Source organism: Cannabis sativa, chromosome 1 (assembly GCF_029168945.1).
Source record: "Cannabis sativa cultivar Pink pepper isolate KNU-18-1 chromosome 1, ASM2916894v1, whole genome shotgun sequence".
NCBI lineage: Eukaryota > Viridiplantae > Streptophyta > Magnoliopsida > Rosales > Cannabaceae > Cannabis > Cannabis sativa.
Window position 1 is genome coordinate 42,754,645 of NC_083601.1, and position 22,584 is coordinate 42,777,228.

Consider the following 22,584-nt stretch of genomic DNA (forward strand, 5'->3'; position numbering starts at 1 on the left):
TTGTCATTTGTCAAGATACTAAATAAGACGTACCAAAAGAAGAAAAAAAAAGTACACTGTTACATTAAATAAATATATATGAGTTGTAAACTGCTGAGGTATATATGGATGATAATATTCATATTAAATATATATGTATGTAGGTGGTTACTTTCGTCTCCAATAACATTAAAGTCCAGAAAAATAGCAAATGTGGCGGGTGAGGAGTTTGGTAAAAAATTAACTACTTAGCCCTGCCACATAGTAATTAGTATAAAGAGTAGATAGATACAATACCATCAAAGTGTCAGATAGATGCAACGCAACACAAGCCATATTTCCTTATAATAAACAAACTCCTACATATAAGAAGACTCTTAATCACAACTAAATATACATATATATATATTTAGGATCCTTAAATTACAACATTCCACTCTTTTTGTGTGAACATAATTTTTCATTTTCTTTTAATATCTCTATTATCAGCTACACTGCATGGCTAATAAATATAACAGTCACACCAATCCAACTCTCATATTATAAAATATTTAAAAGGGAAAAACTTTCTTCCTCTCTACTGTTGATTAAGCTATCCCTTCATTAATCAATGGAGGTTTCTTCCATAGCTTCTTCTCCTTGTACATGGTTCTCGGTTCAGTCTCAGAATAGACTGAGCCCACGAGCTCAAAGAAACAATCTTACTATTATTCTAGCATGTTGCAACAATGGCAAAGGTGCTTTTGATCAATATAAAAAAGAGTACTACAGCTCCAGGGGACTTTATGCACCTTTAGCTGTCATTGGTGAAAATATTTCATTCCCCATTTGTGGATCAAAGAGTAATTCCTTCATAACTAGAAGAAGGAAAAGTAGGCTCATGAATTGTGAAGCTCATTCTGCAGGTAATTTCTTTATACAGAGAGTATATATATATCATACCATATAATGCTTTATGTATGTTTAAGTTTTATATTTGTATTGTTTCGACATCTTTGTATAGACAAAGCTACTTGTGCTACTGTGGAAGCTGATTCTAAGAAAGAAACAAGGAAAAGAAGAGTAGTTGTGACAGGGTTGGGTGTGGTAAGCTCCATTGGTCATGATCCAAATGCCTTCTACACTAATCTTCTTGAAGGTGTCAGTGGCATAAGTGAGATAGAGGGCTTTGATTGTTCTGAATTTCCCTCGGTATGTATATAAAATATTTACATATAAGTTTCAACAGTGGCAACTTAATGAGGTTTTGAGTTTGCAGTTTCACTCATAGTTTTCACATTTTTGTTTTCAACAGCGAATCGCCGGACAAATAAAGTCTTTTTCAACAGAAGAAGAATATGTGTCTCCAAAGATTTCTAAGAGGGCAGACAAATTCATGCTTTATATGCTCACTGCAGGAAAGAAAGCATTGATAGATAGTGGGATTACTTCACAAAAAATGGGAGAATTAGATAAAGCCAGATGTGGAGTCTTAATTGGCTCAGCATTAGGAGGCATATCAGTTAAGTCCAATGCAAATTCAATATAACATTTTCCAAATTACATTTATTTTTCAGAACTATAACTTACTTTTGTTGTTGTTGTTGTTGTTGTTATTCTTTTTCTTCGTTTTGTTAGGTTTTTACTGAAGCAAATGAAGCATTAAGATCTTCTTACAGAAAGATAAATCCCTTTACTGTTCCTTTTACAGGAACCAACATGGGCCCTGCTATACTAGCAATAGACTTGGTAAAAAAAATCAACTTAGTTTAAGTCTCATGGCATACAAAACACAAAACTTGTACACATTGTTATTAATGTTGCCACTAATTTCAGGGCTGGACAGGACCAAACTACTCAATATCAGCAGCTTGTGCAACTAGCAATTCTTGTATACTGAATGCAGCACATCATATTACCAGTGGTGATGCAGTAAGTTCTCACCTTATTACTCTCAGTTGGATTGAGATTTTATGCTTTTTTGCGTCTTAGCAGAATGTTTTGACATTTTCATTTTCAGCATTGTATGAACCCATGTGGAGTCTCTAATCTAGTTTTGGCAAATTTTGTAGGACATGATGCTTTGTGGTGGATCAGAATCAGCGATTGTTCCCATATGTAATACAGCCAGTGCTTTCATTCTTGTGTATTTGAATTTTGAGATAAAGTTTTGAATTTATGATCATATCAAACTAAGTTTGAGATTTTAATCTCTGCAGCTATTGGAGGTTTTATAGCATGCAAATTACTCTCGCGTCAAAATGATGAACCAACTAAAGCTTCGCGACCATGGGATACTGTATTATTCCATTCTAGTCTTCCTTTCAAAACTTTTACTCCTTAGTCTTCTGGTTTTCTTAGTTGTTTAATCTTGTTCTTAAAACTGCTAATTTTTGTAGACTAGAGATGGATTTGTGATGGGAGAAGGTGCTGGAGTTTTGTTATTGGAAGAATTGGAACATGCTAAGGTAGTCCTGATCCTAATCTTATATCTATGCACAGTAGCCACTGGTCAAGTTTTTTAAGCTTTAAACTTCTCTTATTTCTTTTTATTACTTAAGAGGAGAGGAGCAACTATTTACGCAGAGTTTTTAGGGGGAAGCCTCACTTGTGACGCTCTTCGTTATGATGGTAACTAACCAACAACTTAGACTCTTCTTGGCATTGTCTAATCTGGTCTCTCAGTAACTGGCTTTTATTCGTATGAGGCATCTAACAATACATTACTCTTCTTTTGTAGAATCAGGGAGAGAAATATCTCTTTGCATGGAGAACGCTTTAGCTCAATCTGGGGTAGCCCCAGAAGATGTAAACTACATAAATGCACATGCTATATCATCACCAACCAGTGATATGGAAGAAATCAGAGCTATAAACAGATGTTTTGGAAAGAATCCAAATGTATGTTTGAATCGTAAATGTACATACTTTCTTCTAGTTTAAGACCACCAGATTTCGGTTTTGGTGACTGTTTCGACAACATTCTTTTGCAGCTGAGAGTGAACTCTACCAAATCCATGATAGGCCACCTTTTGGGGGCTGCTGGTGCTGTTGAAGCTGTTGCAACAGTTAAGGTTGAATCTCTTTTACTAAAACTCTCGCCATTTGTATTTTGTGTTATCTTGGGTTTTTTTTTTCACAATGAACTTTCATTGAAAATACTCAAAAGTTTATACATAGAGAAAAGATGAAAAATCATCTATCCAAACTAGTTTATCATCCACCCTGAGTGCACGAACTGCTAATTCATGTGTACAATAAACATGAATCAGAGATGCCTCAGGAAAATTGGATAGCAAACTAGCAAAAAAATCTAGAAAAGATCCTACATTAAAACAAAGAAGAAGGATCTCCTAGAAAATACAATAATTGAAAATAATCAACTAAACTCAAAAGATTTATTAGGTAGCCCAATGCAAGAGATCAATCCAGTGCAACCACTAAAGCTACATAAGTTTAGCTTTTGCTAATCTGTAAACTTCCCTACAAAACCAAAGAGAAAATAAGAATAATTAGAACATATTATACCAATAATAATAATAATAATAATAATAATAATAATAATAATAATAATAATAAAGATAAAATAAGAAAAAGATAGAAACTTATCTCCAACTCGAATACTTGAGGAGAGATCTTGTTCAAACTCGTTAAATTTTTATCGAACTCCAAATAATAAAATTTTACATAATAAACTAATGAACATTAACATAACATAATAATATCACCGTACAAAATAACACAACAATATATAAAAAATATTAGCAATGTTAAGACAAATAAAATAACTTATTAAAAGAAAATTGGATAAAACTTAACGACATAAATGGAAAATTGTAAAAGTGTAATAAGAAAAGAAAAACTAAAATAATTTAATAACTAAAAAAAAAAAGATAACAAAATGTTAAAATAATAAATCAATAAGAAATAAGAAATTCTACCTAAAATAATATATTTACCTTAATAACTACCAATACTTATCTCATAAAAATCTACCAACATATAAAATTATTCTAAAAAAATGCAAATATAAACACCAATCATATATAGTGGGATCCTATATAACCTTACATTAAAATCTTAGGCAAGTAAATAAATTTTATCCTCTATCCAACCACCAAAATAAAACTATATGTGAAAATATTAAATATGAATCCCCAATTGAAAAATAAATAATTATTATAAATAATTGATAAATAAAATAATTGACGCAAAATTACACCAATTTACAATAATTAATTCATAAAAAAATAAAATCATAAACTATTATAAATAAGTGCTAAAAAATAAAAAATAAATAAAATAAGAATAATTGATAGTTATAACTTCCTTAAAAAGCTATAGAGGATAGTTAAAAAAACCACAAAAAATATGCAACAAAAATATGAAATTTAAAATAAATAAATAAATAAAAACTAAAAACAAAATAACTGCAAAGGTCAATGTTACTATACCCGCAACACCACATCACCGTAGCCTCTGTCTACACTCATTATTTTATGATAAGTGTTTCATTACTATTTCAAACGAAATAATAATAATAATAATAATAATAATAATAATAATAATAATAACTGTTCCACAAACCGTGTTGTATAGAGAGCATAAAACCGCGCAACAAACTTGATGAGCAAGAAATTTTTTTTTTTTTAATTTTTTTCTTTCTTTTGAATAGAAAATCATTTAGAGAAAGATAGAGACCGCGATCGTACAATCCATAGTTATGTGGAAAATTGTGGAATTGAGGGAAGAAGATCTTCGAGATTTCATCTTTAGAAGACGCGCGGTTGGTACCAACCGAACTTAACATTGGCATTACCTCCACATTTGCTTGCCATGGCTTTCGAGAATTAGTGCTATATTTATATAAGCTATTTATTAAAAGAAAGTATTTTCCAAAAAAATAGACCAGATCTTCTAATGGATAAATTACTGAAATCAAAAACAATATAAATAATAAAAGATATATTTTAATATATAAATATATACAAATATATATATATGGGTGACTATTCAATCTGCTATATTTTTTATCAGAACTATATTGCTATTTTTCTTTAACCTGTAATAGCAGGTTACTAATAGGTAAACTTACCTTTTTTAGATTTAATTAATTATAATTAACTATTTTCTTAAAATAATTAATTAAATAGACATTCCTTTTTTAGAATTATTTAATTATAATTAACTATTTTCTTAAAATAATTAATTAAATATTTAACAAGACCTCTTTTAGCAATTAATATTTATATTTAAATCCTTACTTGACTTATTTTAATAATTAAACAATTTAATTATAATATTTACAATAAAATTTATTTTTTTTACAAAAATTAAACTTCTTTTGACACAAATTAAAATTCTCTTCTTATAATAAATTTTCAAATAATTAATTATTTTTAAATGATATTTAATTATTTTGTTACAATTATATGAACTAAGTATGAGGGCTCAAGCTAATCAATCGATAACAAGTGCAGCCATTTTTTTTCTAAAAAATCCTTCAACTTATTTCATTTTTTACTTTTTAAATATTTAAATAAAAAAAATTAAATAATTAAGTGTAATAATTTAAAATTAAGATTACAAGTATAATAAAATTTAAATTATGAAATTATATGTGTATAATTTTAAATTATAAAAAGTTTTGCTATAAAATTTTAAATAATTTAAGTATAAAAAAATAAATTGCTAAAAGATCCTTATATAGTAATAAGTTGCAAAAAATTAATTAATAATTATAATTAATTTAATTTTAAAATATAATTAATCTTAATTTAAGTTTTATAAGGAAATAAATGATTAGGTTACTTTCAGGTTACAAGTTATTTATTATTTATTTTTATTTAATTTCTAAAATAATCACAACCATTTAATAGTAATCCAATGGCTTAAAAAAATATAACCATGATGGATTACATAATAAAATGTAACCATCAAAACCTCTTTCCATATATATATATATATATAAATAAGTATTTATAATTATAATAATATATAAGGTTGTTTGTAAGTGTTAGAGATAATGAACAGTGCTATAGATAATAAATAGTAAGACTTAGCCATCAATTTCGACAAAATGGTGCCAACACATGCAGAGCAGTTGCAACCAATTCGGAGAATACAAATCTGTCCATCTTCACAACCAGCCGTAATAATTTTTCAAATCCATGAATGCCTATGTTACGATCGTAATACTCAGCCCATAGTTACTTGTGTGAATCCTATGGTTCCCAAACGGAGAGAAATGGAAGAGAAAAAGATTGAACTTTCTATCTTGGGTTTTGTTTTTGTTTTTTTTACATATTATGCTCGATTTTCATATACAGGCAATACAAACTGGGATGGTGCACCCAAACATAAATCTTGATAATTTCGATGAGGGCACGGTATGTATAATGAGTTATAAGTATGTTGAGAGTTAATGTTTCAGTGTTGTTTTCATGGTTGGATTTTGTGATTGTGATCAGGGCATGAATGCTCTAGTGGGAAAGAAGAAGGAGCGTTTGGACATAAAGGTAGCATTGTCCAACTCACTGGCCTTCGGCGGACAGAACTCGTCTCTTGTATTTGCGCCTTACAAGTGAATTTGGGGTTAAACAATTATACCCTAATTATCATCTAGTATTTTCACTTCCAAAGAAGAATGAAAATTAAAAGACTTGCTTTTGTAAGCTTTGCTGTTCACAAAATGTGTAATTCTATCATTGATCTCCCAATAATAGTGTTGTGCCAACTTGTTCTTCAGTTTTCGACTTAATATGAGAGCACTATAAACCACATATTTCAAGAACTATTTCATGGTTCAACTTCTCCATACTAGTTTTAGCATAACAAATGAACATGTTTAGTTTTATTTGTGTCCTCAAAATTTGTACTACGAAACAATTCATAATAAATTACAATGTCCATTAACATTTAAAAGGCACCCACTCGTGAAAGTTTGAAAGTTGGTTGTGTCCACAAAAGTCATTCTATTCAAAATTTAAAACTGACAATAGAATGAAAATGACAGAAGATATCAAAAAAGAAATTTCTGATAACTTTAAATGGTATTTATGGTACGGTAGGTTTTCTATTTTTGTTCTTTCTTTGGAAAACAGTATACTATTTAATTTGACAACAAAGGGTACCTCTATGAACTCAATTACAAGTTAACAAACTCAGCCATCAAATTAATCCTCCATGAGCCTCAAGCATTCAAGTCTGGAAAGTAACCCCGCACCCATTCCTCAATAGTCAATATCAATATCCCGTTGAAAACTTCATAACCTCCAAAATCGGGATAAGGCAGCTTGTTCACCAGAGCTTGTTTTTAACCCAGAAGAGGAGGAACACTACTCCAAGAACAATGGCAACTGGGGCCCACTTCCGAATTAAAGCCTAAAAGAGCAGTAGATGAAAAAAATCTACAATGTTAATGGGAAATCCAAATGCATCTGATAGGTAATTAAATTGAATCAGAGGATAGAACTGACCTGTCGATTAAGATCCCTCGCCTTATCAGCATATATGCGTGATTCAGATGTTAATCGACTGGACATTTGGCTAACCTCTGCAAAATTGAATTTGAGAGAGATCTAATCAGTTCATATTGTACAAAAACAATTTTTCATGGAGTAGAAAGGGAAGATGCATAATGTAGTGAGCAAGGGAACTGCATTAGTGTATTGCAAAACATTAAGAAAATGCTACTTATATGAACAATATCGTATTATAGTGCATGTGTTTAATATAACTTGATGCATATTAATGACATGATTATGAAGTTATCGAAAAATCTTACGGTCCAACTTTTCACCGACGCCAAGGACTTCCTGGACGTTTCGAGTCATTATTTGGTGGACTTCATAGAGCTCATCATTCAACTTTGAAATATTCCGTTGAGTATGAGTGTCCTGGTACAATTTCTTTGTTTTCTGTATGAATGTATCTATAAACACATAAAAAATGATAACTTAGACACAGTAAGACCACTGTAGATTAAGGAAGAGAAGGAAAAACATCAATAACAAAAACACACCAAACTTAATGAAGGCGTATGGTCTGGCCGCAGTTTCAATTTGCCCCACCCTGTTAACACGCTCAAATTCATTCTTCAAGTCTTCAAGGTATTGATAAGCAAGTTTCTTTGGGTAGGCACGGTCGCACATTGTCAAGTAACAGACACGTCCTTCTGTTATATAGCTAAGAAACTAGGTTAAGGTAACATTGAGAATTGGCTGCAGTCAAAATTGGAATACACGTAAACAAGTTATGGAGAAAGTTACAAATGAAAGTCCACAGGAAAGCTTGCAAAGTGAGCTCATGTGCATGGGAATATCTAAAATCAACACACACAGTAGTCATAGAGCATGGCTGAAATACATCTTTACTGGTGTAGATCGAACCAAAATCAATTACTAAAGTTTCAACTAGAATGAGTTGATGCAAATGCAAGCAAGACTGTCATAAGTTCTAGAATAAATTTAGGAAGAACCGACATCTGCTGCATGCATAACCCAATCAAACAAATTTTCCTAGAAAGTAATCTGTAGGATAATCCAATGAATCAGAACCAAATTTTTCTATAACAAGAAAAATAAGAAAAGAATGCAAGAAGCAAATATGGGGGAAACAGAGACACAACACACAAGGATACTGGAAAATGTAAGGTCCAGTTTCAACTGACATCCTTGACGGCTCATTGTGACCTCTTGAGAGGTTTTTGAACAATGCTTTGACTTGCTGTTTGTAGAATTCAACATCTGTTATATCACGGCCATCATCGAGCCCCTCTGCTAGTGGAAGACCATCAGTAACTCGGGCAATCATCGTTAGCTTTACCATCTTGAGTACCCAAATACCTTGCTCTAGTACTTAAACTGCAATAGGTCAACAGTTACATAAGATCAAACTTATGTAGTAGTACTAATGTAGAATAGATAGAGCAAAGAGAAAACAACAAAGAGAACAGATCTAGAGAAAGAAAGAAAATAAGAATATAATTTCTAGGGAGAGAAGGAACACAGTAGAGTTTAAATCCAAGAATTTAAAACTACTAAAATTATTAATTCATTATTCAAAAACTAAATGAAATTTAATAAATATATTATCTAATGATTAATCCATATATTTACGCTTAGCATTAGCATCAAATACACACTATAGCACAAATTATCAGAACTGCGAAGTACAAACTAAACAACAATATTCAAGAAAACTTATCACGATTCACGAGCCTAGGCCATGGTAGAATTTGAGTAAATAACTCATGTGGGGATATTTATTCAAATTAATGATCCTCCAACCTAATCCTCAGTATAGCTATCAAGATTACACTGTACTGTACTACTCTGACATCAACTCCATTATAATTTCAACTGTTCGCAATTAACAGCATTTTTGTACAATCAAATTTGTTTGTAAAAGAAGAAAAGGAAAAAAAAAAAGTTTGTTTGTAAAGAAAGAAAAAAAAAAGAGAAAATTCTTTGTTAAAAGATACTATTAATCGTCCTTGACTAAGGGTCCACCTAAATCGAGTCTATCCTCTGGAGAACCGAGCTCGTCGGAAAGAGTCCTCCTCTGACGTATCTGAAGTGAATTTTCGAGTTGAGGAAAGTCTACTACTCACCGCGTCGTCCCTCTCAACGGCGACTAGAATAGCCAATGTGGCTTCGCCACGGCATGATAGTCTCAACCGCACTTCTCTACAGCCGGAATATTGCCGAACGGCAACTTCGAATAGCCATACGAGGCCAATGTTGGCGGGTTCTAGTCGGCGACACAGCGCGTGACAGCGAGCGGAGCTTCAGTGGAGCTTGCTAAAAAGTCCCTCTCTTTTATAATAATTAATCTAGACCCCCAATGCATAATTGCAGAAATAGCCATCACAAAACATAGCAAAGATGGTAGAAGAAATTGGATTATAGCCTCGCCAAAACACTTCGCTTATTTACAAGTTGGCTTGGCAAGCAAGTTGTAATGATTTGAGTCCAAACCCAATCTATGATTTTCCATTTCACCATCTGAGAAAATGCAAACTAAATATGTATTCCCTTCTTCTTTGTGTACAGTAAAGCAGATTTTCTCACGCCGTTAAGATCCAATTCTCATAATAAGACTTTCATAAAATTCAATGATCTATTAGAATAAGGCATCCAAGATCAAGCAAAAACGAACCCAAGAATAGAAAAAAAAAAATGACCCACGAAAAGTATCCAAAAAAAAATACGAAACAAATGATCAATTTAACATGTAATTCTCATTTTCCTTATAATTAAAGAACAAAAAAAAAGTATTATGTTAACAAGATATACCTGGGTATGGCATTGATTTGAGGGAGAAATAGAAGGAGGACGATGATAATAATTTTGATTCTGCGCAACAAAAGAAGAAGAAGTAAAAAATAATTTGAGGGTTTTTTTTTTTTTTATGAGACCAAGTGAGACAATAAATGCAAAGCCGCAGGCTGCGATCTCTTATGTCCAGTTATACGCGTCAATAGTCAATCATATTTCCAAAGGTACAACACACCGATGCATCAACTCATTTTTTCTACTAAATAATAAATAAAAAATAAATCCACACCTCATATCTAATTTTTTTTTCTACAGAAAATACAGTAGTAATTACAATTTTTGCAAAATATATTTTACTTCGGGAATTACTCATAAATTATTTTTAATTTTTTTTTCTTGAATTTCTAAAGTGATTGTACCACTAATTGCAATAGGATTTTTATACGATTTTTTGTTACAATTTAAGTTGCAGCACTTGTTGCAATAAAAATTTCTATGTAGAATTTCGTAAAAAAATAATAAAAAAAAACTGTTTTGAGGAATAAAAATGAAAAAACTCGTTTTATTTTTTTTAGAAGTATTATTTTTATTTTTAATCGTTGGATGAAAAAATAATTTTCAAAATATTTGGACATCGATACAAAAAAATTGTAAATAAATTATAAATTATTTTAAAAGCTATATAACAATTAACAAACAAGTCCATAAAAAAAATCTACATTTGTTTTATAAGGCGGTTGAGACAGAGATTTACAATAGCACACCTCAACTCAACTTGTCCGTACCACTCAAACAACCTCCTTCCTCAAGTTGTCTCTCTTTTGCAATGGTACCGTCAAAATTCGATTTTAGCAAGGGAAATTTGAAATTATATGCATATTAGGGATTAAAATTGGTATCCTAATCTAAAACTATACATAATTTGTAAAATGGGATAACTTTTACTTAAACCCATTTTTACCCCCCTCATTTCTAAACTGACTCTCTCTCTCTCTCTCTCTCTCTCTAGCGTTTGAAATTGGACCACCACGATTCCCCACTCGAACGAAGAACCCACCGAACCCACCACCCCACGGAGGGAACCCATCCACTTCGGTTTTTTAATTTTTTTTTTCTTATTGATTATGGTGAAAATGTTGTTAGTTGATAGATTTAGGTTGGATATGTGCATTCTTGATTAGATCTAGGGTTAGATGGAGTAGATCTAGGGTCTGTGATCTTTCTGGGCAAGAAAATTCGATTTTCTAGTTTGATATGAGCTTGAAGATGAAGGCCCGATGCATGGCCCGATGGTCCGATGCATGGCCCGATGTAGGGCCCGATGGTCTGATGCCATTTTGGATTTTTAAAATTTTTTTTTCTATTTATAGGACTGGCCCGATGGGCCCGATGTAGGGCCCGATGGTTGGCCCGATGGTCAGATGCCCATTTTGGATTTTTAAAATTTTTTTTTCTATTTATAGGATTGGTCCGATGGGCCCGATGTAGGGCCCGATGGTCGGCCCGATGGTCAGATGCCCACTTAATTTTTTTAATTTTTTTTCATTTTATAGGACTGGCCCGATGGGCCCGATGGTCAGATGACTGGCCCGATGGGCCCGATGTAGGGCCCGATGCCCACTTTAATTTTTTTTTTTAATTTTTTTTTTGTTTATAACAAAGAGAGAAGAAGAGAGTGGGGAGGCGGTAATGTAAATGGGGGTATTTTAGGGATATTCTAAAATGTGTCATATCCTACAAATATTAAATGTTATGTGTTTTAAAAAAAAATATTAAGTATATGTAAGTATAGAAAATCAAATTTCCCTTTAGCAATCATGCATTTGAATGATCTCATCAACCACAATTTCACATGAACGGAAACAAAGTAACTAAAGTGAGAACATTTTGTATATTTCTGTACGTAAAATTACTGTTGTTGAAATTACAAATTGGGAAATATTAAAATTGAGAGAGGAAGAAACCCATGATGTACTGTCACAAGATATCTAAAAGAATATGCTGCAATTTTGAATGGCCATATAAAACAACAATATAATACTGATCTAGAACACTTGTGACAAACTAAAGTACAATACTACTCTCTCAACTCTATTATTTTAATCATCGATTTCTGGCAATGCTACTCTCCAAAAATTCCATGAGTTTAAGTCTTCCTGCACATACATACATACCTTCAATCAAACTTGGGATTGTCACCAAAAAAAAAAAACAAAATAGAATAATGGCTTTGCTTACCTGCTCTATCAATGAAGTTGGAGGAAACATGTTATTTAGAGTGTGTACAGAAGTGTATGGCTTCACATCAATCCTATGACTAATGGCTATGTCACCCTGCCAAGTTCATAGTTCATACCCCAATAAGGAACCATATTCTATTATCACCATCCATATCAAAACAAAAGTATAATACTCCTCTAAATACAAACTAAATTACAAATTACTCTTTAAACTCAACTCTATGAGACTGACTTTAGTCATCAATTTCTGGCAGTGGTACTCTCCAAAAATTCCATGAGTTGAAGTCTTCCTGCATACACATACATTCAAATCAAACTTGAGATTGTTACCACTGTCTTTCTCTTCTTAAATAATGGCATTGCTTACCTGCTCGCTTACCTGTTCTATCAATGAAGTTGGAGGAAACATGTCATTCACAAGAGTGTGTAAAGAAGTGTATGACTTCACATCAATCCTATGACTAATGGCTACCTCACCCTGCCGAGTTCACAGTTCATAAACCAATTAGGAATCATCCCATTACCACTACCATTACCAACTCTTTTATGCAACAATACAATAGAATAATACCTTAGGATTGATAATAAATATTTTCCCTTTTGGAATCCCAATCTTCCTGTAACTCAGTTCATCTGTGTCTCTGTTTCCAAAACCCGCATAAAATGGATTGTAATCATTAGGGAACAGCTTCTTAATATCCTAAACATAGAAAAAGAATATTGTGTCAGAAGAAGCCTGTCGAAATGCGTTTAAATTTGAAATTAGTTACAGGCTTTTTGTTAACTTTAACCTCTAGACATGCAATCTTGAATTCATGAGGTGCTCTTCTTATTACTGCAATGAAGAAAATAATATGAGAAATAAACTAATCAATCCAAGCATACTCAACAATGAACATCTACAATGGCTGTCCTAATAATTATCAGCAAGATCATCTCACCTTCGCGGTACAACGAAGGAAATAATCCATCTGGTGAGATCACAACAGGTCCATTTGGTAGAGTGCTTCCATCCTATATGCAAAGAAATTAAGAAGATAACTTTAACTTAGCTCATTCAGTTCTAGAATTAACTGCAATCACAAGACTCCAAACCAATATTAGAAAGTGCAAAACCACCTATTATACTAAGAGAACTTTAAGAATCTGATACTAAAAACCTATGCCAAAACAGTGCCACATTATGCAAGCAATGCCTGACCAAGTAAAGAACAATCATACCAGAAAAAAAAAATCAAACATGGTACCTGTTTAAGGTTAAGTAAAAAGCTTCTAGTTAGATACGCCTGAACAATAGCTCGTGCACTGAGAAATAGTAGCTGGTATCCATTTTCCTGTTGTAAAAGTCAGAATAATATTAAATCAAGTTCAGTAGGGACAACAGAGGTTCAATAACTTTTCTTGCGTAAGTACCCAAGGAAATCCATTCCTACACAAAAATAAATTACAAATCTACAAATGATCAACAAAAATATATACTTTTTAAAAAGGCAGTAATTCTTTTATTACAATAAAAAGGTTGCAAAGCTATGAGAAACAGAATGTACTGAAGTATTTGAACTGTGAAAAAATTGTTCTTGTTGACCAGCACTAAAACTACATCTATAATACCAAGAACTTCATTGCATTTTAGTTACATATTCAAAAACATTTATAAAACAATCACCCCATTTATAGTTCATTATACTGAAATTTGAGATCTTGGATGATCTTAAAGAGCTAAGGAGAATACCTTAATTGCAGAGAAAAGCTTAGCCACCCCAGATTGTGTCCAATCTTTCCCAACCAAAGGCATGAATTGACCTAAAACATCTGACCTGGAGAAAAAAGTCACCAGTGAAGTGAATGAGAGACTAAGACTGAATTTATTACAACATTGCCTACATGTTACACAATCTGCATTAATACTATGTTGTGACTTAAGTAGTTTTCATAAGCATGTCCGACTGTAAAATTAGAAAGAGAAACGAAAGTTGTAAACAGAAATTGATGATTTCTGGTATCTATTTACTTGTAAGCATGTCTTACTTTGTTATTGTACCATCAACATCAGAAATTACAATTCGTGCATTCCACTTCCATAAATAAATGTGTGCGTCAACCTATAACACATGAACAGAAAATCTTAACAGCTAAATACTAGAAACTGAATTAAGATGGAGCAACATAAAGATAAATAAAACTCAAACCTGTTGTCTTCCAAGAACCCGAGTAGAGAAACTAAATGTCACAATATTTTGACCTTCTTTCAGGTTCAAAGATGCTATCTGCTCATTAGTGGGAATATTTGTCCTCACAAATTGTTTGCGAGGAGATTCATGGAAGGTTTGGGATGTCGGAGTACTTGGGGTCGTTTCTGCTTGTGAGCTGTGTAAAACAGATTCAGAATCAACAAATTCTTCCTCGTTTGACGAAGTACTGTTGGTGTGCTCAAGTGTTTTGACCCTTCTAAATGGAATAGGCCATAGGCGCCACCTGCGTCCAGAGGGAGTGGATGTCAATCCAGAACCATTCCCAGCCTTTCGTGTGTTGTCCTGTTCCACAGGAATTGCGTCCTTGAGATCAATAGGCAAGTCCATACCAAATGCAGCTACTCCAAGAGCTAAATGAGCAGCTTTTTCCCATGGAAAATACTGCCCTCTAAATCTAATGATCAGATTTCCATCCTTAATAATTGATGAGCCAGAACTTTTAAAATCCTCTGCCAAAATGCGATGTGCATCAAAAGCTTCAGCAGCCGCATCCAAGCCCATGCCTGCATTAAGTTTGTTCCCACAGAGCGAGATCTCGAACCCTGCAAATAATGACATGGATAAACAAAATGATTGCTTTAGAAATTTATATTTTTCCTTAAAAAGAGACAGGAAATTCTTTGAGAAACTTACTTGTACTGGACTGAATTTGTATCTCTGTAGAAGTTGTTTGAGGTTCCTCTTTGTCTGTAGGTCTCTCTGGTGTAATGTCAATAGAGTCTATCCCAATAATTGACTGTTCATCCTTCAACTCTGAATTTTTAGTAACAGAATGAGGAGATAAACTCTCTTCATCTTCAGAATCATCAGCTGGTTCATCTTCTAGCTTTATATTCATACTTGTATCGTTGTTAAGTGGAAAAGAACTACATGAAAGAGATGACCCATCATCATTTCTGAATTCAGCAGTAACCTCTTCAGCGTCATTAGCAACTATAATAGTATGGTTAGACTGTGAAATATAAGCATCTGATGATGAACTTAAATCTTTAATATGTGCAGAAACATCTGATGATTCCGAATCATTTACTTGCAATGCATCTTCTAGATCACTACGCGCCAAAATAATTTTTTCTTCCATTTTAAAATTTTGAGTTTCAGTAGATAGAAAGGCATGTTCTTCCTCACCTTCACGTACTTCCAGCTGCTGCTGACAAAAAACACTTTCCTCATTGTTAACTATAGAGAGATTATCAGATGTATCATTTGGTTTAGGTGCATTCAGCTTACTAATATAATCCAGCCAAGAATTTTCGTCTGTACTGAACTCATCGTTGACATCACAAAACTCAGAACTTTCACCTGGGCCAAGATGAAACTGAGGGGTGCTTAATTGAACATTTTCAGTATCCTGTTCCAATGCCGTGATGGGGGCTGTTAATATATGACCATCCACACTTACCAATACAACTTCTGAATTTAAATTCTGGGATTTAACAATTTTGTCACCATCTAAACTCTCAAAACGGCTAGAACCATACTCTGAATCATCAAGAGAAGATTCATCATCTTGAAATTCATAAAACCTCCCATCTTCCCCCAAAGAATCACGCTCCTCTTGCAATTGAACTACAGCAGAATCAGACACACTATGCTCGAGTCTACGAATATTATTAACATGTTCATTTTCCTTGTTGTTCTTATCACCATTTATGCTACTACTCCCCTCATTAAATTCTTGATCATTCTTGGCGACCCCATTTAGCTCACTCCCTTTACCAACATCAATCTCCTTGATAAAATAGGCCTCACCAGAGTTATCAAGATACATATGAAAATTGGCATCAACCCCATTGACTGCTATACCAACAACCTTCTCAGTACCTTTAAGAACACCCTGAAATTTACCAAATCTAACATACCATGGTGTACTTCGAAAAGTTCCATCTTGCTGTCGAACAACAATGACATCAACAGCACCACCAAAAGGATGAAACGGTGTTGCAACAGAGTAAACACCACCAGCAATTAAGCTCCCAACTTTTCCTACGACATTCATTTGGTTTAGCTAAGAAATCCCTTTTTTTCAGAATCTCCCCAAAGAACAATCCAAGATTAAACAAAACTCAAAATCTGATCACAACTAATGTTCTCCCCCTTGATCATCACCGTCATTCTCCAGTGCCACCTATGTAACATAAAACAAAAACCTCAACTTAACAATCGCCAGAATCTGATTAAAAAAATTCTAATCATCAAAAAATAGAACAGAAGAATCAAAGAAGTCACGAAATTTCCTAAACCCAGTTTGAAAACAATCCAAGATAGTCATAAAGACTCGTACATTCAACACCAAATTCAAAAAAACAAACTTCGACAATATCAAAATACCCATTATCACAGTTTCTCAGCAACCAAACAAAGCACCAAACAATTTTCTTTCCCAAAAAAGACAACTTTAAAAGAGACGAAGAAAACACGCAAGAGTGAAAAATTATCTTGGAGTAAAAAAAACGACTAATTAAAGATAAATGGAGTAATCGGAGTCCAAACCCACTCTATAAATTTTCCATTTCACCTTCTGTTCTGTTCCGAAAAGACATCCAAGATCAAACAGAAACGACCCAACTCAAAAAATAAATAAACAATTGACCTGTGCGAGAGATACGAAATAAAGGAATAATTTTTAAACGAAGGTCCCATTTTTCTTATATATTCAAAGGGGATAGAGAGATAAATAAGAGATACCTGGAGCTGGGTATGGCAGAGGGAGAAAACAGAACGAGAATGGTAATGAAGATGATGATGATGATAGGAATTGAGATTGTGAGGAAACAAGAGGAAGAAAATACAGATTGAGGGTTATTTATAGTGAGACAATAAAATAAATGCAGGCCCAGGCTTCGATCTCTTGTCCAACTTGTATTTCCAAGGTCGAACACACATATGAATCTAACTCAATTTTATTTGCTGTTTTTTTTTTATTATTAAAAAAAAAAAAAAGACATTTCATGTTGAAATTTTTACACCAAAAATCTGTTTTGCACATTTTATTACTGTTTTACTCCTACACGCCTACATCAACATTTTTACTTACCATCTTTATTTTATTACAATAATACCACTTACACACCATTCTCATGCACAGACACATGTGTCATCCCCATCACACATCAATCAACTTCCACTCTCTTCTTTCTCTTTTTTTCTTTTCTATCACACATCAATCAACTTCCACTCTCTTCTTTCTCTTTTTTCCTTTTCTTTTCATTTGATTTTGGATTTTCTTTCAGTTTTTTTTTTGTTTGGAAGATCAATAACCTCCATTGTTGAAGCATAACTACTCATTATTCATCACGATTTTTTTCTCTCTCATTTTTTGTTCTTCCAAAAAATTTCAACTCTCACTCAACCCACGATTTCTCAAGTTTTTTTCCCTCTCAGTTTATTCTTGTTTCAAATTTCTTTATAAAATGGTCATCACTCGTTCATCCTCATCTCTTTCCCCAGTTCAGAAAAAAAAAATCGAAAATGGGCTTGAAATCTTTGGCTAACAAAACAAAGGGTAAACGTCCGATTGTTGAAGAGAAGAAATCGAAGCTCAATGTGGAGGAGCAAATGGTTGAAGAAATTTCTAGTGAAAAAGCTAGTGCCTCTGCCGAAGTTTGAACAGAGGTTGGTTTTCAGTTTCATTTTCGTTTCCCCCCATTTTAAACATTTTCTTGTATTTCCATTTCATCGTTTTGGTTTTTTCTGGTTTGTGATATTTTAGGTTTTTCATTTTAAAATTTCGTTTGGTTTTCTTTGGATTTTTAGGACTTTATTTTTGTTTAATCAATTTTATTTTGTTCTTGGGTTTGGCATTTTAGTTTGTTTCTTATTATTTTCGTTCCATTTTTGTTGTGTTTTATGTTCTGTTTGTGTTTCTAGTTTTTTTTAGATATTTTGAAACATTTGTTTTTGTTTTAGTGTCTCTAATCAGTGGGTTTTAGTTTTTTTTTTTTTTCTAGTTTTTTAATAGTTTAATATGTTTATGTATGATGTGTTTTGGGAATATTATTAGGTATAGTTGTTTGCTGTTCTTTTTTAGGTAACAATTCGATTTAGATGTTTGTAGTTTATATATAGTGAGATATATCTTATCGTTTGTTTTTAGTTTTTTTATAGTTTTATTATAGTTTGTATACTTGTTTATTTACAATTTATATTTGTTAATAAACTATAATAAAACTAAAATGAAACTATTAAGAAACGTTTAAATTTATTTCAGAAACTAACTATTTCTCAAAGTGTTTTCTCCTTTTCTTATTTCCAAAATAAATTCTTGCAAACAATTGAATTAAACTAATATAAAATAATGATAAATCAACTTGAAAAGCCACAACACTTAATTCAATTTAATATAGTTGCGTTTTATTTGAATCAGATCAATTGAATTAATAGTTGTATTTTTCTCGTTTTGGTTTCATTTTGGTTGTTGTTTTGAAACGAGCGCGTATTTTCATCTTTATGGTGAAGGCTTAGTGCATGTGGTATTTTTGTAAATATTACTGGTGGAACTGTATTTGTTTGGGCAGATAAAATTTTTGTAATTTTTTTTCCTTTTTTGTATTTTTTTGTTTTTTTCCCTTATAATCCATTTTTTTAATAATAATATATAATATTTTATAGTAATTGTTTTATTAATATTTATAAGATTTCTAATGATTTATAATTTTATATTACCGAAAATTATTTTGATAAATATTCCCTGTTTATAAAACACATAACAAAATAATTATTTTATATTTTCGACGTAATAAATTAATTAATATTGTAAATAATTATATTATATATCTTTATATCTATAAAAAAAAATTATAATTTATCTATAGGCCAAACGTAAGAACACAATAAAGAGAAAAAAAAAACACACACAAAAAAAAGTTCATATAAGTCATAAAAAAAAGTTAAATTATCCGCAAGAAAAATTAAACTGTTGTTTTTTTTTTTTTTGAAAATAACTGTTGTTAGTAATTAATAACTAAATTATTAATTATTAGAAAAAAACTTGTAAGACTAAATTGTTATGGTTTTCAAAATTTAATGACTCATCCAATAAAAAGAAAATTAAATACTTAATTACCAAAAAAAAACTTTTCAAGGACTGAATGAACTATGTAGAGAAACTATACCATGTATAACAAATTTGACATTATATTCTTTCCAAAAACATTAATACACGCAATGGCATAACTATATAGAAAAGCTATACCGTGCATTGTATAACAAATTTGACAAAAATTATCCAGCCTTCTATCCACAAGGATCTATTTTCTTTTTCCTTTTCTGTTGTAATAAAAAAAACCCAATTATTATTATGTTAATTTATTGAAAATGTGGGAATTATAATTTGTCAAATAATCAGTAGTAATATTATGTAAATTTACACTAAAAAGGGTTGGTTCATTTATATAGTTTAAAGTTATTTTTTTATTTATACGATAAAATTGGTATAAATTATAATTGTATGGTATTTTATTGTAAATACTTTAATGGCATTTCACACAGTAACTCAAATCGCAACACTCAATTTACAATTTACATCGTAATTCATGCAGCAATTCAAATTGTAACTTAACTCAGTTCGCAATCTACATTACCTTAGGAAACACCCCATGTTCAAAAGAAAAAGTAAAGTTAAAAAAATGTGTAATTTACCATAGAGTAATAAAATGTGCAAAACAGATTTTTGGTGTAAAAATTTCTAGAGTAATTCCCACGTAATAAAAGAATTTTTTGAAAATAAAAATTAAAATAATAATAATAAAAATTATTTCATATACTAATTTTTTTAATTTTTTTTTTTTTTTTTAAATTTACAGGTTAAGTTTCTAAAGTGGTTTCTCTGTTAATTTTTATGTGGATTGCTATATAATTTTTAGTTGCGATTTAAATTACTCTGATAATTACAATAGGGATTTCTAGGTAGAATTTGGTAAAAATATGAAAATAAAAATGTTAGTGTTAAAAAGAAAAAGACCCTAAAAATGAGGTATTAGGATGCATGTCAAATTTTCGTTTCATATGATATTTATTTTCTACCTTTTAGAAAGAATTTTCCTTTAGGATTCATTGAATAGTATTCACGCCCTCCCATTCAAAATAAATTTAATATTAAATCCACCATTCAAAGTTCAAACACTTCAAGAAATTTAAATTGATGGATGAACTTGTTAAGTTTTTTTTTTTTTTTGTCAGAATTTGTTAAGTTTTTCTGAATATTAGCTCCAAAAAGAAAAATACTTCAGAACTTTAACATTTAAGGTAAAAAATAGTTAGGAAAGAAAATATATGGAAAAATCTATATAATAGACTAAAAATTTGAAAAAAATTTACAAAAAATATATCAGCACAAAAAAAAAATTATTTTTACTTTTTGAATTTTTTTATTTACAAAAATATATTTTCAATAAAAATAATAAAGTATTTTTTTTTATTTGTTTTATAATCAGCAATTTTTTCCCCCGAATTTTGACATATACCAAATCATACCCCTGAATTTTTTTGGCTGATAAAAATTACCCCTGAACTATTGAGATTATTAGATTTAAGGAATTTTGTCTAATTTCATTCAATTTTACTGTTTCAGTGATTGTTTATGTACTAAAACATGCTCCCCAGACTTTAATATCTACCAAATGATGCCCCTCAAACTTTAATATGTACTAAATCATGCCCCTTAAACTTTCATCCATGTTAGAATTTTTTTACTAAAATTAGACAAAAGTCCTTAAATTTAACAATCTTAATAGTTCAGGGGAAATTTTTAACGGCCAAAAAAGTTCAGGAGACATAATTTTGTACATGTTAAAGTTCGGGGAGGAAAAATTGCTAATTAGCCTAGTTTATTTATACTTCTTATGAGATTTTTTTAGTTGTTTTATAGTTCATTTATAGTTGTCGTAGGGTTAGGTTATTTTTTAATTTATTTTTTTTACTTTTTACTGAACAAAGTGTATATTTATAATTTTAAAACTTTGTAATAATAATTTTGTAATTAAAAATTTTAAGCAAATTATAAATAAAACATAAAGTATTTTTGTTCTCAATATACTAGAATCTCGTGTATTTATATTTATTTTGATACTTTATTATATTAGAGGACAATTATGGAGGTTGTGTTTAGTCATTACAAACTTATGAATGCAATTTAAAATATATAAATAGTTAGGAGTTGGATTTGGACCCAACCGATTTAATCTTTGAGAAATGCTAAAGAGCACTATTTATAGTGCCTAGCATTTTATGAAGCGTTATATCGCTATTAGTACAATTCAATTTGGGTCCTATTTATTTTAACTGAATAAAAATTATACAAAACTGATAACTAATTATAAGATATCATTTTATAGAAGTGCTAGACATTTTGGTACTTCATAACAATGCTCTTATTTATTAAATGTTAGATTTTGTCAACTGATCTAATCCAATTAAATTGAGTCAACTGATCCCATCCGATCCAATCCATGCATTGGATTAAATCAATTCTAACTATTAGATGTAGTGACTCGTTTTCTATTAAATTGGAGTGGACCCATTTATTTATTTTTAGCCAATTTCACTAAAAAGAAAAATATATTTATACAAAATTTAATTTTCATAATAATAAAATACAAATATATAAAAAAAAAAATTAATAAATACATTTTAATTCGTTAAATTTTTTTTAAAAAAAAACATACAAAGAAATACATAAAAATAATAAATATTTATTTGTTTATATGTTTTTAAAATATATTTATTAATGTTATAAATATGTGATATTTTATATTTGAATTTTTTTATGTAATTGTGTAAGCATATATTAGAATTTAAAAACATATAAATTTAATTGGATGACAACTCGTTAATAATTGAATAGGTTTGGATATC

General features: G+C 30.9%; 3 protein-coding genes across 8 annotated transcripts; 1 reads left to right on the plus strand and 2 right to left on the minus strand.

Moving 5' to 3' along the window:
• Positions 1 to 176: 176 nt before the first annotated feature.
• On the plus strand, positions 177 to 6,705 carry LOC115707136 (3-oxoacyl-[acyl-carrier-protein] synthase II, chloroplastic). Its single transcript, XM_030634995.2, has 13 exons — positions 177 to 884; positions 983 to 1,170; positions 1,274 to 1,480; positions 1,597 to 1,707; positions 1,795 to 1,890; positions 2,031 to 2,076; positions 2,178 to 2,257; positions 2,358 to 2,426; positions 2,520 to 2,589; positions 2,699 to 2,859; positions 2,952 to 3,032; positions 6,288 to 6,347; positions 6,429 to 6,705. Exons 1-13 carry the CDS (start codon positions 590 to 592, stop codon positions 6,543 to 6,545), a joined length of 1,581 nt encoding a protein of 526 aa, XP_030490855.2. The 5' UTR covers positions 177 to 589; the 3' UTR covers positions 6,546 to 6,705.
• Positions 6,706 to 6,846: 141 nt separating this feature from the next.
• On the minus strand, positions 6,847 to 10,498 carry LOC115707137 (25.3 kDa vesicle transport protein SEC22-1). The gene is made up of 6 exons (XM_030634997.2): positions 10,257 to 10,498; positions 8,600 to 8,822; positions 7,982 to 8,145; positions 7,745 to 7,891; positions 7,437 to 7,513; positions 6,847 to 7,341 (listed from the first exon to the last, which is right to left on the minus strand). Exons 2-6 carry the CDS (start codon positions 8,785 to 8,787, stop codon positions 7,258 to 7,260), a joined length of 660 nt encoding a protein of 219 aa, XP_030490857.2. The 5' UTR covers positions 8,788 to 8,822; positions 10,257 to 10,498; the 3' UTR covers positions 6,847 to 7,257.
• Positions 10,499 to 12,110: 1,612 nt separating this feature from the next.
• Positions 12,111 to 17,686, minus strand: LOC115707138 (phosphatidate phosphatase PAH1). 6 transcript variants are annotated; one of them, XR_009688034.1, is made up of 13 exons: positions 17,419 to 17,686; positions 15,364 to 16,858; positions 14,668 to 15,272; positions 14,507 to 14,580; positions 14,211 to 14,295; positions 13,726 to 13,812; positions 13,420 to 13,492; positions 13,270 to 13,313; positions 13,050 to 13,178; positions 12,858 to 12,956; positions 12,697 to 12,768; positions 12,477 to 12,572; positions 12,111 to 12,394 (listed from the first exon to the last, which is right to left on the minus strand). XR_009688034.1 is itself a non-coding variant. In XM_061116147.1 (11 exons), exons 2-11 carry the CDS (start codon positions 16,727 to 16,729, stop codon positions 12,712 to 12,714), a joined length of 2,619 nt encoding a protein of 872 aa, XP_060972130.1. In that variant the 5' UTR covers positions 16,730 to 16,858; positions 17,419 to 17,624; the 3' UTR covers positions 12,431 to 12,711. The 6 variants fall into 6 exon arrangements, 1 of the variants encoding a protein (XP_060972130.1); XR_009688033.1 differs by having other exon boundaries at positions 12,711 to 12,768; positions 17,419 to 17,624; XR_009688031.1 differs by having other exon boundaries at positions 12,711 to 12,768; positions 12,846 to 12,956; positions 17,419 to 17,624.
• Between the last annotated feature and the right edge of the window lie 4,898 nt (positions 17,687 to 22,584).